This window comes from Salvelinus sp. IW2-2015, linkage group LG15 (assembly GCF_002910315.2).
Source record: "Salvelinus sp. IW2-2015 linkage group LG15, ASM291031v2, whole genome shotgun sequence".
Lineage (NCBI taxonomy): Eukaryota > Metazoa > Chordata > Actinopteri > Salmoniformes > Salmonidae > Salvelinus > Salvelinus sp. IW2-2015.
In genome coordinates, this window is record NC_036855.1 from 45,717,149 (window position 1) to 45,734,060 (window position 16,912).

The window sequence follows — 16,912 nt, forward strand, 5'->3', positions numbered from 1 at the left end:
TGGCATTATCACAGAGGAACAGATGACACCATCGCACAGGAACAGATGACATCATCACATAGTATGTTGTAAATTACATCATCATACCAGGGTTTCCGTTGGGAAAATCTGGCACCAGACATTTTACCGGGAGCATTTAAATTTAATGGACATTTGAGAAATTTACCGGACCCATATGCATCGGGTCTCGGGTGCGTAATCTGATTAGGGCGTCCACCCACGGTGCTCAGAATGACAGAAATCACATGCAACTCGAGGATGCAACGACATGCTTCCTTCTTACTGGATACCGATGCGCACTTTGAAGATGTTAGAAAAACTGCCACATTTACTTCTCCTCAGCTAACAAGACGAGTAACAGACAGAAAAGTCACTAGCATATGTCAATCTAATATCCCCCATAGTAGAAAAGTTGACCTATTCTATTGGTCAGCTTGTTGTTCTGTGCAAGAAAGAAATAGCCTATTCCTAACAGACTCTGGCTACATTATTTGAATTTTTTTTAAAGCAATGAGGCTGATGCAATAGATCAGAACATTTAGCTTAATATGTTGATCAACTATTATTTATTCACATTATAAGCACAGCAATGTGCACAAGGCAGTAAGCTACGCGTGAATGTTCGTTCCATAATGCAATTAGCAAAAAAACACCATTGTCGAAAGTGCACCGAAAAAGCAAGCGGTTTCAAGTGACAGAGACAAAAATGTCCGCTAGAAATTTTGAAAGAGGGGAGACCTGGAGATGCAACTAGCATGGGTTGCCATGGGTTGCTAATATGACCAGGATTGTGCCTTTGGCTACTGGAAAATGAAAGAAAGTTCACTTGAAAATCAATAGAACATGAGAGAAATATGCTACCGGTTTCAATGGCTTATGGAAGTCTTTATAAAACACACTGAACAAAAATAAAATTGCAACATTCCACAATTTCAAAGATTTTACTGAGTTACAGGTCATATAAGGAAATCAGTTAATTTGAATTAATTAATTAGGCCCTAATCTGTGGATTACACGACTGGGAATACAGATATGCATCTGTTGGTCACAGATACCTTAAAAAAAAGGGAGGGGCGAGGATCAGAAAACCAGTCAGTATCCATTATGAACACTATTTGTCTCATGCAGCGCGACATCTCCTCCGCATAAAGTTGATCAGGCTGTTGATTGTGGTCTGTGGAATGTTGTCCCACTCCTCTTCAATGGCTGTGCGAAAATGCTGAATGTCGGTGGGAACTGTAAGACGATGTTGTACACGTCGATCCAGAGCATCCCGAACATGCTCAATGGGTGACATGTCTGGTGAGTATGCAGATCATGGAAGAACTGAGACATTTTCAACTTCCAGAAATTGTGTACAGATCATTTCGACATGGGCCGTGCATTATCATGCTGAAACATGAGGTTATGGCGGTGGATGAATGGCACGACAATGGGCCTTAGGATCTCGTCAAGGTGTCTCTGCATTCAAATTGCCATTGATAAAATGCAATTGTGTTCGTTGTCCGTAGCTTATGACTGCCCATACCATAACCCCACCATGGGGCACTCTGTTCACAACATTGACATCAGCAAACCGGTCGCACACACAACACCATGGTAACCAGGATTCACCCGTAAAGAGCACACTTCTCTAGCGTGCCAATGGCCATCGAAGGTGAGCATTTTCCCACTGAAGTCAGATGAGCTTCCCTGACACGGTTTCTGACAGTTTATACAGAAATTCTTCAGTTGTGCAAACGCAGTTTCATCAGCTGTCCGGTTGGCTGGTCTCAGACGATCCCGGAGGTGAAGAAGCCAGATGTAGAGGTCATGGGTTGGTGTGGTTACACGTGGTCTGTGTTTGTGAGGCCGGTTGGACGTACTGCCAAATTCTCACAAACAACGCTTATGGTAGAGAAATGAACATTCAATTCTCTGGCAACAGCTCTGGTGGACATTACTGCATTCAGCATGCCAATTGCATGCTCTCTCAAAATCTGTGAAAAAACCTGACCATTTTAGAGTGGCCTTTTATTGTTCCCAGCACAAGGTGCAAATATGTAATGATCATGCTATTTAATCAGCTTCTTGATATGCCACACCTGTCATGTGGATGGATCATCTTGGCAAAGGAGAAATGCTCACTGACAGGGATGCAAACAAATTTCTGAACAACATTTTTGAGAAATAAGCTTTTTGTGCGTATCGAAAATGTCTGGGAACTTTACACCTTGTGTTTTTATTTTTGTTCAGTATAATTGCCTCCACGTTTGTATTGTCGTATTTTACTTTGAAGCAAGGTAAGACATGCCTAATTATATGAAGTAAAACGTTCAGGTTTCAAACAACTAAGTTTTCAAAATACATATTGCATCCAGATCATTGCAAAGTAGTGTGTGACATGCCTTTCTTACTGTTGCATATAGGCAATGAATGGGATTATAAAAGCACGTTTCACTCCAGCAGCAACAAATTAGTTGTTTGAAAAGCTGTAGCAGCAGCTCTCGCGCTGTCTGACAGATTTTCCGCTCATAGGCTCTGTATCTGTACGCATGTGATAAACTTAACGACCAATGAAAATACACACAGACCAATTTAGTTCCACAAAAGTATGATAATTAACCTATAAACAGGTAAGCATGACCGGTCAAATGTATTTACATCGACTAGTATGTCCATCGTGGATTATGCTAAAAAGTATTATTTTTGCAATGGGATTATTTTTCTTCCCCCTGATAATTGGCCGGCAACAGTTTTATTTATCAGCTTTTCATGTATTGCCGGCTTACGGAAACCCTGCATCATATAGGGACAAAGACTCCTACACACAGTGGAAAGGAGGTGTCTGGGTGCTGGGAGAAACCAATATTCATTAGAACATTGGAGTTACAGGTTGAGTAATGTACCCAAATTCCTATTATATGTCAATAATTTATAATTAAAAAAAAGTATAAAATGTTTTATTGTCACATACACCGGATAGGTGCAGTGAAATGTGTTGTTTGACATGGTCAGTCATAGTACGGCACCCTTGGAGAAAATTATGGTAAAGTGCCTTGCTCAAGGATGTTTTACTTTGACAGCTCAGGTACTCGAACCAGCAATCTTTCGGCTACTGGCCCAATCCTCTAACCCCTAGGCTAGTTAGCATTCACTACTATCTTATTTTTTCAAAGCCATTTTAGCTCTTGCCGTTAAGCCGACATTGCCTGCCTTCTAGTATTGCTAGAAGGCAGGCAACTCCCCTGGACTTGCCCCGGGCAGGCCTGCCCCCCCAGTGTAAGAAACCTGCTATAAAATGTTTGCGCTTTGAAACTAAATAAATACTACACCCTGAACCAAAAAAACATCTTTGCTAGATTCAAGATAGTGTAGTTAGACAAATCATGGAAAGTAATGACATGATGTCGTTTTATTGGAATTTGTAGCCTAAAATGACTTAATAAACCTGTAATGTAGCCTGTTTTTGTCATTTAAGAGTAAATGTAAATTTCCTTACTGGATATTCATTCTGCAGAGAGGGAATGACTGGTTCAGGCAAAGCTGTAAAGACAGAGACAGACACACTCGGTTAAACAGTGTAGTGGTTAACCTCGAAAAAGGAATGCCAGAGGTATATTGTAGTTAGTGCAGGACCATGATTACTGTGTGTGTGTGTGTGTGTGTTTACACTCACTCTGTAAGTAGTGTAGTACCATCAGTACTAGAGTGTAGCTGCTGAGTGTTCCTTTACTGGCGTCGTTTATCCTGTGATGTCTGGCCCACCTCTTTACCACCAAGATGATGGGACGCACACGCCGCTCAGCTATAGACACACGGAGCGAGAGAGAAGAGGCTAGTACAGAATTGGAACATAGTGGGCACACATCCAGCACATTGTATGAGTGTGTAACAGGGTTAGAAATACTCTCCTTATTGAAATGTGTGACTTTCACCCAAATGATCTGTTTTGATATTATTAATTTGTTGTGAGCGGCGTAATGTGGTAGTGCAAGTCTGTGGTTACGCTAGAACAGCATGTACAGTGCATTTGGAAAGTATTCAGACCCCTTGACCTTTTCTACATTTTGTTACATTACAGCCTTATTCTAAAAGGATATTGTGTGTAGATTTTCCTCATCATGTCACACAATACCCCATAATGACAAAGCAAAAACAGGTTTTTATAAATTTTTTGCACATTTATTAAAAATAAAACACTGAAATGTCACACTCACATAAGTATTCAGACCCTTTACTCAGTAATTTGACAGCAATTACAGCCTTGAGTCTTCTTGGGTATGACGCTACAAGCTTGGCACACCTGTATTTGGCGAGTTTCTCCCATTCTTCTCTACAGATCCTCTCAAGCTCTGTCAGGTTGGTTGGGGAGAGTCGCCTCACAACTATTTTCAGGTCTCTCTAGAGATGTTCCATATTGTTTAAGTCCGGGTTCTGGCTGGGCCACTCAAGGACATTCAGAGACTTGTCCGGAAGCCACTCCTGCGCTATCTTGGCTGTGTGCTTAGGGGCATTGTCCTGTTGGAAGGTGAACGTTCGCCCCAGTCTGAGATCCTGTGCGCTCTGGAGCAGATTTTCATCAAGGATCTCTCTGTACTTTGCTCCGTTCATCTTTTCCTTGAGTAGTCTCCCAGTCCCTGCCGCTGAAAAACATCCCGAAGCATGATGCTGCCACCACCATTCTTCAGCATAGGGATGATAACAGGTTTCCTCCAGACGTGACGCTTGGCATTAAGGTCAAAGTGTTCAATCTTGGTTTCATCAGACCAGAGAGTCTATAGTTGCCTTTTGGCTAACTTCAAGCGGGCTGTCATGTGCCTTTTACTGAGGAGTGGCTTCCGTCTGGCCACTCTACCATAAGGCCTGATTGGTGGAGTGCTGCAGAGATGGTTGTCCTTCTGGAAGGTTCTCCCATCTCCACAGAGGAACTCTAGAGCTCTGTCAGACTGACCATCGGGTTCTTGGTCACCTCCCTGACCAAGGCCCTTCTCCTCCGATTGCTCAGTTTGGCCGGGCGGAAGAGTCTTGGTGGTTCCAAACATCTTCCATTTAAGAAGGATGGAGGCCACTGTGTTCTTGGGGACCTTCAATAATGCAGAAATGTTTTGGTACCCTTCCCCAGATCTGTGCCGCGACACAATCCTGTCTCGGAGCTCTACAGACAATTCCTTCGACCTCATGGCTTGGTTTTTGCTCTGACATGCACTGTCAACTGTAGGACCTTATATAAACAGGTGTGTGCCTTTCCAAATAATGTCCAATCAATTGAAATTACCACAGGTGGACTCCAATCAAGTTGTAGAAACATCAAGCATCAAGGATGATCAATGGAAACAGGATGCACCTGAGCTCAATTTCGAGTCTCATAGCAAAGGGTCTGAATAGCGGAAAGGGGGATACCTAGTCAGTTGTACAACTGAATGCATTCAACTTCTGCATTTAACCCAACCCCTTTGAATCAGAGAGGTGCGCAGGGGGGGGGCTGCCATAATCGACATCAACGTCTTCTGCCCCCTTACTGAGGGGCAGAACGAAACAGATTTTTACCTTGTCAGCTTGGGGATTCGATCCAGCAACCTTTCGGTTACTGGCCCAATGCTCTAACCACTACGCTACCTGCCGCCCCTTACAGTATACTTACAGTACCATTAAAAAGGCTTGGATACACCTACTAATTCCAGTGGTTTTCCTTATTTTTACTATTTTCTACATTGGAGAATAATAGTGAAGACATTAAAACTATGAAATAACAAATAAGGAATCATGTAGTAACCAAAAAAAGTGTTAAACCAATCAAAATATATTTTATATTTGAGATTTTTCAAATAGCCACCCTTTGCCTCGATGACAGCTTTGCACACTCTTGGCATTCCTCAACAAGTTTAACGACGTAGTCACCTGGAATGCATTTCATTAAACAGGTGTGCCTTGTTAAAAGGTCATTTGTGGAATTTCTTTCTTTCTTAATGCGTTTGAGCCAATCAGTTGTGTTGTGACAAGGCAGGGGTGGTATTCAGAACATAGCCCTATTTGGAAAAAAACCAAGTCCATATTATGGCTCAAATAAGCAAAGGGAAACAACAGTCCATCATTACTTTGAAGGTCAGTCAATCCGGAAAATTTCAAGAACTTTGAAAGTTTCTTCAAGTGCAGTCGTAAAAACCATCAAGTGCTATGATGAAACTGGCTCTCATGAGGACCATCACAGGAAAAGTAGACCCTCTGCTGCAGAGGATAAGTTTATTAGAGTTACTAGTCTCAGAAATTGCAACCCAAATAAATGCTTCACAGAATTCAAGTAACAGACACATCTCAACATCAACTGTTCAGAGACTGTGTGAATCAGGCCTTCATAGTCAAATTGCTGCAAAGAAACCACTACTAAGGACACCAATAAGAAGAGACTTTCTTGGGCCAAGAAACACGAGCAATGGACATTAGACCAGTGGAAATCTGTCCTTTGGTCTGATGAGTACAAATTTGAGATATTTTGGATCCAACCGCAGTGTCTTTGTGAGACACAGAGTAGGTGAACGGATGATCTCCGTATATGTGTGGTTCCCACCGTGAAGCAGGGAGAAGCAGGTATTTGCTGGTGACACTGTCAGGGATTTATTTAGAACTCAAGGCACACTTAACCAGCATGGCTACCAAAGCATTCTGAAGCGATACGCCATCTCATCTGGTTTGCCTTAGTGGGACTATCATTTGTTTTTCAACAGGACAATTACCCAAAACACACATCCAGGCTGTGTAAGGGCTATTTGACCAATAAGGAGAGTGATGGAGTGCTGCATCAGATGACTTGGCCTCCACAATCCCCAGACCTCAACCCAATTGAGATGGTTTGGGATGAGTTGGACCGCAGAGTGAAGGAAATTCAGCCAACAAGTGCTCAGCATGTGGGAACTCCTTCAAGACTGTTGGAAAAGCATTCCTCATGAAGCTGCTTGAGAGAATGCCAAGATTGTGCAAAGCTGTCATCAAGGCAAAGAGTGGCTACCTTGAACAATCTAAAATATACTTTGATTTGCTTAACACATTTTTGGTTACTACATGATTCCATATGTGCTATTTTATAGTTCTGATGTCTTCACTATTATTATTTTACAATGTAGAAAATAGTAAAATAAAGAAAAACCCTTGAATGAGTAGGTGTGTCCAAACTTTTGACTGGTACTGTATGTAAATAAGGTATCTGTTTTTTGTTTTTAATACATTTGCAATGGGGTATTTTGTGTAGATTGATGAGGGRAAAAAGTGTATTTAACCAATTTTAGAATAAGTCGGCATGTAACGTAACAAAACGTGGAAAAAGGTAAGGGAATGCACTGTAAAAAGAAAGTAGAATAGCCACACTGTTTAGATCCCCTGTTTTAATGTCAAGCACAAACTAATGATTTAGTTTAACCAGTAGCCAATAGCTGGAAGAGGGTGAAAGGTGAGCGGTGACAGATAAGCAGTGATGGGTATGAGTGTTATGTGTGTGACCTAACCGTAGGCGTAACTCCTCAGCAAGAAGGTGTTTCTGATCCCTACAGTGTTGTTTACGTTCAGATCAAACTCGACTCCACTGGAGAAAGAGAGAGGAAGAGATAAATACATTTTTATTGAGGTTTGATATACCTAGTCCATTGCCCGTGCACTGTTCTACTGTGGAATTGGACCATTAGTAACATGTACATATTTCTGTCTGTAAAGAAATGTTTGATGCACAGCCGTATTGTGTGAAGGAGAACCTATACACTTATACCCAGTCAGCCAGAGGAATATTGGCTTCACCTCAATAGTCACAAGGTTGTTCACAAGGTTTCTTCTCTTCCTCTCAAGGAGTCTTTCCTTGCCAGTGTTGCCTCTGACTGCTAAGCCTAAATGTGTTTGTGAAAATCAAAAAGACAAATTTGTCTGATTGATTGATAAAGTTTCCACCCACCTGACTTTGTCTCTGAATTTGAGGATGGGGACCTTGGCTCGGATCAGCTGCGGTCTCTCTATGTACGCTGTGGACCAGAACACACACATATTCCTCAACTCCACAAGACCTTGCACACATATTTTCATTACTATGACTACCTAAAGTGAACACCATTGTGTGTGTTTAGTTTACCTACATCTCTATATATATCAATGACTCTGGCTTCACTGGGGAACTAGAGCCCTCTGAGGATAAATACAGCTGCTCCTTTATCATTACTATACAAACTCATGGAACAAGATGGGCCAAGCCCACCGATCTGACAGGTGAAAGCCATATGGTGTAAACAAAAAGCGGAACCTTATCCAGTCCTTTCACGTACAGTACCAGTCAAAAGTTAACGTTTTTGGTTACTACATGATTCAATATGTGTTATTTCATAGTTCTGATGTCTTCACTATTATTCTACAATGTAGAACATAATAAAAAATAAAGAAAAACCCTTGAATGAGWAGGTGTGTCCAAACTTTTGACGGGTAATGTACTAGTATTCATAATGGCTCGGAGAAAGGGAGAGGAGACAAGGAAAGGAAGCTGATGAAGAGTATTGAGAGACACAGCTGAAATGTGCTTAAAGAGCAGCGTTAGTACTCACAGAGTCTGTAGAAGAGCTGCTGAATGAGACTGAGTACATACACAGCATCATTCCTCTGGTCCACCTGACAGAGACACAGACAGGGTCAATGGGCATTTTATTCACAGAAAGATAGACGGGTTAGCTGATAGTCACAAAAACGATGCGCACRCTTCAATGGGGCAGAAGTCTGTGTGTTGTTGTGATTCTAGATGGCCAGATAGCTACTGTAGGTGGCTCGTTTCACAATGTCTTGTTTTGAGGTGTTTTGACTGATGTCACGTCTATGCTAATATGGCTGTGTGTCTGTAGCTAGGTTTCCATCCAATTGGCGACAGATTTTCAAGTAAATATTCAAAAACAATCTGCATAAAAACAATATGTGCATTTTACCACAAGGTGTGTTTCCATCAAAAGCTATGTGTGAGGACATAGTGCACATTAAAAACACTTTTGCGCTTAAGTTCCCATGTACCAAATAAAAAAACAGAAGTTCAATGCGTTTCAATCTAACGTTCACCTCTACCAATCGTTTTGTCCCAAAACCTGTTGTGATAAATAGCAAATGTGCCCAACCTGGTTTTGGCGCATGCTTTTTAGACAAGAGTTCGCTGATAAAGCGGACAGGGTATGTTATATGACAAGATAGGCTAAGAGCAAGATCATTATATTTGATAAAGCACCGATCATCATGTCACCAGCATTCAAATAATAGCCTGCCCTCGATATTTATTGGAAATTTGCATGATCAGCATGCACTTAACCACCATGTGAAGTTCATCATAACTTATTTCATCTGCCTATAAACTCATGCTTTTCCACATTGTGGTGATAGGCCTACAACATAACATATTTACTTCCAAGTTTACCTCAAAATGATGGTTGTTATATCAACATTTGCACATAAAGGTGTTTCCACCACAATTGTCGCATACTCAATTTCACGACAAAAAGATTATCCAACCTTGTCTAGCGTATTTTGTTTTGTTGACATTAGGAAATTTTACCCACAAACTTCCTGTTTCCACCAGGCCTGTTGTGACTTTTTTTATGCTTCAGGTAATTCATCCGCATTAAATGGTTGGATGGAGATCTGGTTTGTGTGTGTTACAAGTAATTGACACACTCACTGGTGCTGCTTGGATGACCAAACAGAGGTCAGCATCACTGTTCCTGCTGCCGAAACCACTCAGAGAAGAACCAGCCAGGTACAACCTCACCACTGAGAGAGAGAGAGAGAGACAGGGGTGGGGGGGTGTAGAGAATTATGACAGTAGGATGATTTAGTGTGTGTCTGTGTGTGTTACATACATGGGAAGAGTCTCTGGATCTCTCTCTGTAGTTGAGCTCTGCACAGCTCCTTCCTCTCCAGGTCAGTCGACTGCTGCTGGCATGCCTCAAAAAGCTCCACCATCTGACCACTCAGCTGAGAGACACAACAACTCACAGCATCTGTGCTGATACACACAAGGGCTACCCCACTGGGACTTGTTTTCCCATGATCTCTATTTGTTTGTGTATATCCATGTGAACGTGAATGTAAACGCCCAGGTTGGATAAAAAGAGAACCCGCTACACATAATATGTATTGTTATCATGATCCTGAGGCTTACCTTGTCCTTGGCATAAGCCTGCAGTGAGCTACGAGGGTTCTCTCCCCACAGGGGGGGCATCCGTGGGGCAGACGGTTGGGGGCTGAGAGGGGAGTGCTGGATTAGGGAATACTGTGTTTCCCTGGGGCCAGGGCGGGATACCGAGGGAGAGGAGCCGACAGCAGGAGGACTGCCATGATGGGGGACAGGGGAACTGAAGTGCTGCCTCTTTACATTATACGGGCTGTGGTCTCCACTGTGCCTCCTAGTATACATAGGGAGAAGACACAGGAGCACACACACACAGGAGAGGAAGACATACACTTTAGGAAACTGCAACATTTCAGGTCTAACGTTTGGAAATGGTGCCTGTGCTAATGAAATAGGGCAGGTAGAAGAAAACAGAGAAAGAATAAACAAGCCTTACTTCCTCATGTTGGCCAGTGCAGATGCATGAGGACCAGGTGGGGTGCTGGGACTTGGCTTCCAATCATATGGGGGAATATCTGAAGGACCTGCAGGCAGGGACCGACCATGGAAACTACACACACACAGTGAGAATAGGCTAACACACCAGCATGAAATATCTCAGTAGTCGATAAACAGAGCAAAGAGATCAAGTACATACAAGTAGCCATACAGACTAAAAGAGAACGCATTTGATTCTGTATTGCTTGCGCACATATGGCACAAATGCAGGATTCATTTTCACAAGGTTAGGAAAAGAGAAGTGATTTTGTCAGCTGGTGAAACAGGAAAAGTAGTCTGCAGCAGACCAAGGTTTAGAAAGTCTTTGATAATACTTTAGGGTCTTTCCATGTCATTTCAGCAAGTCATGACACCCACCAACTAAGATTGTTCCCGGAATCATTTTTGTAGTTAGAAACAGATAAGATTAGCATTCCTGCAACATTTTGTTGAAATCTAATTAGATCTCTGAGAAATTGATCTAATTGATTTCACCCAAATTGTGCATTTTAAATTATAACAATCATATAATATTCAATAAATATAGTAGATGAAATCTGATTTGGACCCCAAAATATTCTAACAATGTGTGAAACATGAGGATTCCAAAGAAATTGTCAAAAGCCACACACAGACCACCCACACCAATCCCAAACGTTTGACAAGTAGTATGGCGCTGCGGCTCAGTGAATTTGAGATAGTTTTTTACCCTGTTCAGAGATATTAGTCATTGAAGTTRTTAGGTTTATGTCCCATCTTACATCCTGATATTACCAGATTCTGACCAGTAGATGGGGCTGTTCCTGGTATTCTGTGATTAAATTTAAAACAATCCCCCACCCCTAAATGGTTCACCCAAAGTACAAAATGACATATTGGTTCCCTTAACCTGTAAACCAGGATTCCCCAACTGGCTGCCCACAGGACTTTATTTGCCCCCCATTATATTGGTTTGGGCTTCTTGCGGTCAATTTGCAGTCTACATATTATTCCGGCCCCCTGACCATATGCTCAACAATTAAAAAAAAAAAGTCCCACGGCTGAATCTAGTTGATGATCCCTGTTGTAAGCAGTGTATAGACAAGGTACAACAGCAACCCATGCKTTGGTTTACCTGCAGTGATGCAAACTAGTGAGGGTCCAAAAATGTGACTTTTAAAATATTTTTTATAATTTGCATAGTTTCAGAAAATAACAAGTACATAACACATATTTGAACAATCTCAATAGTCAGGAAACATGTTTATGGTAGGCTGGCATTGCTTCATTGATGACGTGGGTTGAAGATTATGTTTTGGTTATTTAGATCTCCAGTCGCTTTTTGTTTCCTGTATATGTTTACTGTTAATGTAACTAGCCTAAATATATACTGAACAAAAATATAAACGCTACATGCAACAATTAAAGATTTTACCGAGTTACAGTTCATATGACAAAATCTGTCAATTGAAATAAATAAATTAGGCCATAATCCATGGACTTGACATTACTGGGAATGCAGATATGCATCTGTTGGTCACAGATACCTTAAAAAAATGGGCCTCGGGATCTCATCATTATATTTTTGTGCATTAAAATTTCCATYAATAAAATGCAATTGTGTTTATTGTCCACAGCATATGCCTGCTGATACCATAACCCCACCATGTGGAACTCTGTTCACAATGTTGACGTGAGCAAACCGCTTGCCGACACAACGCCATATACAGTTGAAGTCGGAAGTTTACATACACTTAGGATGGAGTCATTAAAACTCGTTTTTCAACCACTCCACAAATTTCCTGTTAACAAACTATAGTTTTGGCAAGTCGGTTAGGATATCTACTTTGTGCATGACACAATAAAAAAAATTCAACAATTGTTTAGACAGATTATTTCACTGTATCACAATTCCAGTGGGTCAGAAGTTTACATACACTAAGTTGACTGTGCCTTTAAACAGCTTGGAAAATTCCAGAAAATGATGTCATGGCTTGAGAAGCTTCTGATAGGCTAATTAACATAATTTGAGTCAATTGGAGGTGTACTTGCGGATGTATTTCAAGGCCTACCTTCAAACTCAGTGCCTCTTTGCTTAACATCATGGGAAAATCAAAAGAAATCAGCCAAGACCTCAGAAAAAAATTGTAGACCTCCACAAGTCTGGTTCATCCTTGGGAGCAATTTCCAAACGCCTGAAGGTACCACGTTCATCTGTACAAACAATAGTACGAAAGTATAAACACCATGGGACCACGCAGCCGTCATACCACTCAGGAAGGTGACGCATTCTGTCTCCTAGAGATGAACATACTTTGGTGCGAAAAGTGCGAATCAATCCCAGAACAACAGCAAAGGACCTTGTGAAGATGCTGGAGGAAACAGGACAAAATTCACCCAACTTATTGTGGGAAGCTTGTGGAAGGCTACCCAAAACGTTTGACCCAAGTTAAACAATTTAAAGGCAATGCTGCCAAATACTAATTGGGTGTATGTAAACTTCTGACCCACTGGGAATGTGATGAAAGAAATAAAAGCTGAAATAAATCACTCTGCTATTATTCTGACATTTCACATTCTTAAAATAAAGTGGTGATCCTAACTGACCTAAGACAGGGAATTTTTACTAGGATTAAATGTCAGGAATTGTGAAATACTGAGTTTAAATGTATTTGGCTAAGGTGTATGTAAACTTCCGACTTCAACTGTATGTGCACCTCACTTTAGCACTTTTCTTCACTCCACAAATGGTGTTGAACCACTCAGTACCAGTAGTCTGAAGCCTCTGCTCCTGTTTTGCAGGAAGTGCTCTGTTTAACCATCTAGTTGCACTTTACCAGACTGCACACTTATCGCAACTCAACACTCCTGCTGCACCACCAATCCACAGCCGCACAGAGACAGAACTGCGTTGCCACAAACCAAGAACACTATCAGTAGGTCTATGTTACACAGCATTTTGTAATAGTCCTTATTTTTCAGGTTGTGAAGCCTGTCCCGGTTGACGGGATGGAGTTGTGAAAACCAACCAACTCAAGTGCTGATGGAACAAGGTAAGATTAGAGACGTGTCCAGCTGAAAAGCTTTAAGAACAGTGGCATCAGTCTTTAAAATGTTAGGAAGAAAGGCTGGGAGGCAAAAACTCTAGCGATCTGTATCTGTGTTCATTGACGTTTTCAGTCTCGTGCTCTTTATCTAGACAGGTTACAGCAGTAATGAGTGGTAAAACATAAAACATGGTCATACATAAAGCATCTCACACATACATGGTGGGAGCTACTGTGCATCTCTCCTACTTTCATGATGTGTGTACTAGTTAAATAATTTGTCAAGATGCAAAACCGTGCGTCTTTGGAATATAAAAGTTTGTTGTGAGGAGGTAGGAGGGGGGCATTATTCATGGTCACAACCAGGGAACGCTTTAATCTTGGTCAGAGCCTAACAGGTCCATCGTTCATAGCCGCAAAACAGCGCAACCCGTAGCCAATGGTCTTCACTAATATTCTACAATGTAKAGAATAGTAAAAATAAAGGTGTCTCCAAACTTTTGACTGGTACTGTACATACACACACATACATTACACACAGGCTGAAACGTAACAGAATAGTTTCTGAATGTACTGTATGCAGGAAAATAAAAGGCAAGTGATGTATCGGAAATTGTGTAATGGCATTATACCCAACCTAAAATATTGTCATATAATTATAAATACAGTGTATACACATTTTATACATATGTTCTGTATAAATAGCCTCTAAAATATATGTAAACAGACCATATATGTCTCAGATTTTGTTTTCTTTTAAAGCTGTTAGTGTTATTATATGATACAATATCAGTACTTGTTGCATTTACAACTTATCTAAGTCCTATCATCAACTGATTTGAGCCAGTGTATGGCTGTGGATTGTTTGAATGAAATGTTGGTATATTGGCAGTTAATTTGAAAAATGTATGSAATCATTCTCTAAAACGGATTGGCTAGCTAGCTAACACACAGAGTGCAGATACATTCTTCACATTCATTGTTTTACAAAACAACTTATCACAGCACTGGCAAACCATGGTCGACCAACTCCCTGACCAACATGGMTGACCTTTGGGCCATCATAATGGAGGTTTAAATTATTTCTAGTATGCTAAATCCTAATTCAATGGGCAAAGTATTGTCCCATGGGGTTGCGGGGCTAGCCCATCATGCACAGCAGTGTTTTTGTTACTCTCTTTGTGCACATGCTACAGGGGGCTCGTGAACTATGACCATATACACAATTTCGAGKACACTTTTAGACTCTTGAGCACTGTTTTCAGAACTACCRGCTTAAAAGTATACAAAACCTCTGTTMMATTTCTTTAAAAACGTGTTCTCTTTAGTCTATATGGACATACATAGAAAGACCCACCCAGCAACATTATTCAATGGGATTGCCTTACTTTGTGTTAGCGATGTTTCGTGGAGCCTCAGCTAGTTGCTGGTGATGTTGAAGGAAGGCCTGAGGTAGCGGGTAGAGTCCATTACCGTGCCCGTTTTTGGAGTTGTAGGGCGGGCATCCCGCTGGCGCAGCGCTGGGGTACATGTTGCTGCTGACGGAGGTCCAACATCAACTGCGCCTCGGTGTATCGGTCTCAGGCTAGATGAAGAACCAAGAAACAACGCCAAGATCTTAGCCAGCAGTCCTAAATATTAGTATGATTTAGCTACCAAGCTAGTTATGCTAAATTAGGTAACGTTAGCTAGCTAGTAAGCTAACGTTAGCGGTTTCACTTGTTAGTCTGTTTTTGAGTCTCTGCATCAACATMATCTGTTAGGCTGGAGAAAAAATGAATTGCAGTAAAAACATGTTTACTTTGGAGATTCGGAGTTTTCTCTTCAATAGCTCTCGGACAGACGGTCCTAGGATGATGAGTGATATATAGAATCAGATGATGGCACAGAGCTAGGTAAACCCTTTATGTTTACCGATATTCGAACTCTTCGCCTCTGGTGATTTAGGGACCATCGTAAAAGTGCAATACCGGTAATTGCGTGTAAACTACAACAACAAAAAATGAATTCCTATTCAGAAGGGTTAAACCTATATGAAGATTACACACTGCATGGCACCCAGTCACTGAAGGGCCCAGCATTTGTATTATTTACCTCTAGCTACCAAGGGGGCTATATTTGACCCATTTACAAGGATGGGTGCATGCTCARTCCCCTCCTGTACTCCCTGTTCACTCATGACTGCACGGCCAGGCACGATATCCCCTTCTGTAATCCCCGTCTGTACTAGCAAAACAGTCTTGTAGCCTCGCGTATGCTTCATCCGACCACTTCCATATTGAGCGCATCACTGGAACTTCCAGTGGAACAGCTGAGTCAGAGTTGAACTCTATTTGAAGTCATAATCGAGGTTAGTAACTGTCGATCTGATGTCCAGAAGTCATATGTGATAATAGTATGAACTTTCTGTACAAAAAAAGTAAAGATAAACGCGATAAAAGTCATAGAAAAGTTGGGTTGGAACTCGTAASATATGATCCTTCTCAGTCAACATATGCGAGAGGCGTKCTTTGTTAATRCAACCTATGGATTACAGAATAAAGTTAGGAATGTTCATGCGAGACAGGAGTCAGGATTTTSCGTTTCATTGGGATTGGGACTATATAGGAAAATATATATGTTATATGTTAAGACTTCAGTTGACAGAGATGCCTATGTAGTGAATTGTGCATAGGCCTATCAAATTTGTGACTGTATTTTATAGGCTATACTGTAGGGGTTTCCTGTASGGTTTATTAACTGCATTCGGGTTGCGTGTGCAGTCTGGCAGTGTCACTTATGTGTGTGCTTTTTATGTCAGTTTCAGTTATGCGTGTGTGGAATTTATGGCGACTATTTGTGAAGTAAATACGCTAGGTTAAAGGCTTCCATGCATCAACCAGCTTGGATAATGTCCTATTACATTTTTGTCTAGTCTGATGCTGCGCATGTTGTGTATTTTGTGGAATTGCATTAGTGCAGACATTAGGTATTTTTTTCTTTATTTCCCTKGTTTTGTCATTTTATTTTTTGGGSAAATGTGAAGAGTGTTCCCTGGACAGTCCAGGGATCCCAGTTACCCAGGTTAATCCCTAATGTATAYGGTTGGAMATGTGGTATKACACACCAAATGGTTCTGTAAGTGGTGTATGGCTTGTGGAGATCTGAGTGGATTTGACTGGTGTAAGCAATATGTCAATCAAATMAAATAAAATGTATTTATATAGCCCTTCGTACATCAGCTGATATCTCAAAGTGCTGTACAGAAACCCAGCCTAAAACCCCAAACAGCAAGAAATGCAGGTGTAGAAGCACG

General features: G+C 41.3%; 1 protein-coding gene across 1 annotated transcript in view; it reads right to left on the reverse strand.

Annotated features, from left to right (window-relative positions):
- Positions 1-15,553, reverse strand: part of tent2 (terminal nucleotidyltransferase 2) — a 36,239-nt gene extending 20,686 nt beyond the window's left edge. Inside the window, exons 1-11 of the mRNA XM_024002562.2 lie at positions 15,419-15,553; positions 15,006-15,202; positions 10,551-10,664; positions 10,145-10,388; positions 9,843-9,957; positions 9,662-9,753; positions 8,553-8,616; positions 7,916-7,982; positions 7,479-7,555; positions 3,659-3,787; positions 3,482-3,525 (exon numbers count right to left, since the gene is read on the reverse strand). Coding sequence (XP_023858330.1) covers positions 3,482-3,525; positions 3,659-3,787; positions 7,479-7,555; positions 7,916-7,982; positions 8,553-8,616; positions 9,662-9,753; positions 9,843-9,957; positions 10,145-10,388; positions 10,551-10,664; positions 15,006-15,148 — 1,089 coding nt within the window. The 5' untranslated portion in view covers positions 15,149-15,202; positions 15,419-15,553. The remainder of the gene's footprint in view (positions 1-3,481; positions 3,526-3,658; positions 3,788-7,478; positions 7,556-7,915; positions 7,983-8,552; positions 8,617-9,661; positions 9,754-9,842; positions 9,958-10,144; positions 10,389-10,550; positions 10,665-15,005; positions 15,203-15,418) is intronic.
- Between the last annotated feature and the right edge of the window lie 1,359 nt (positions 15,554-16,912).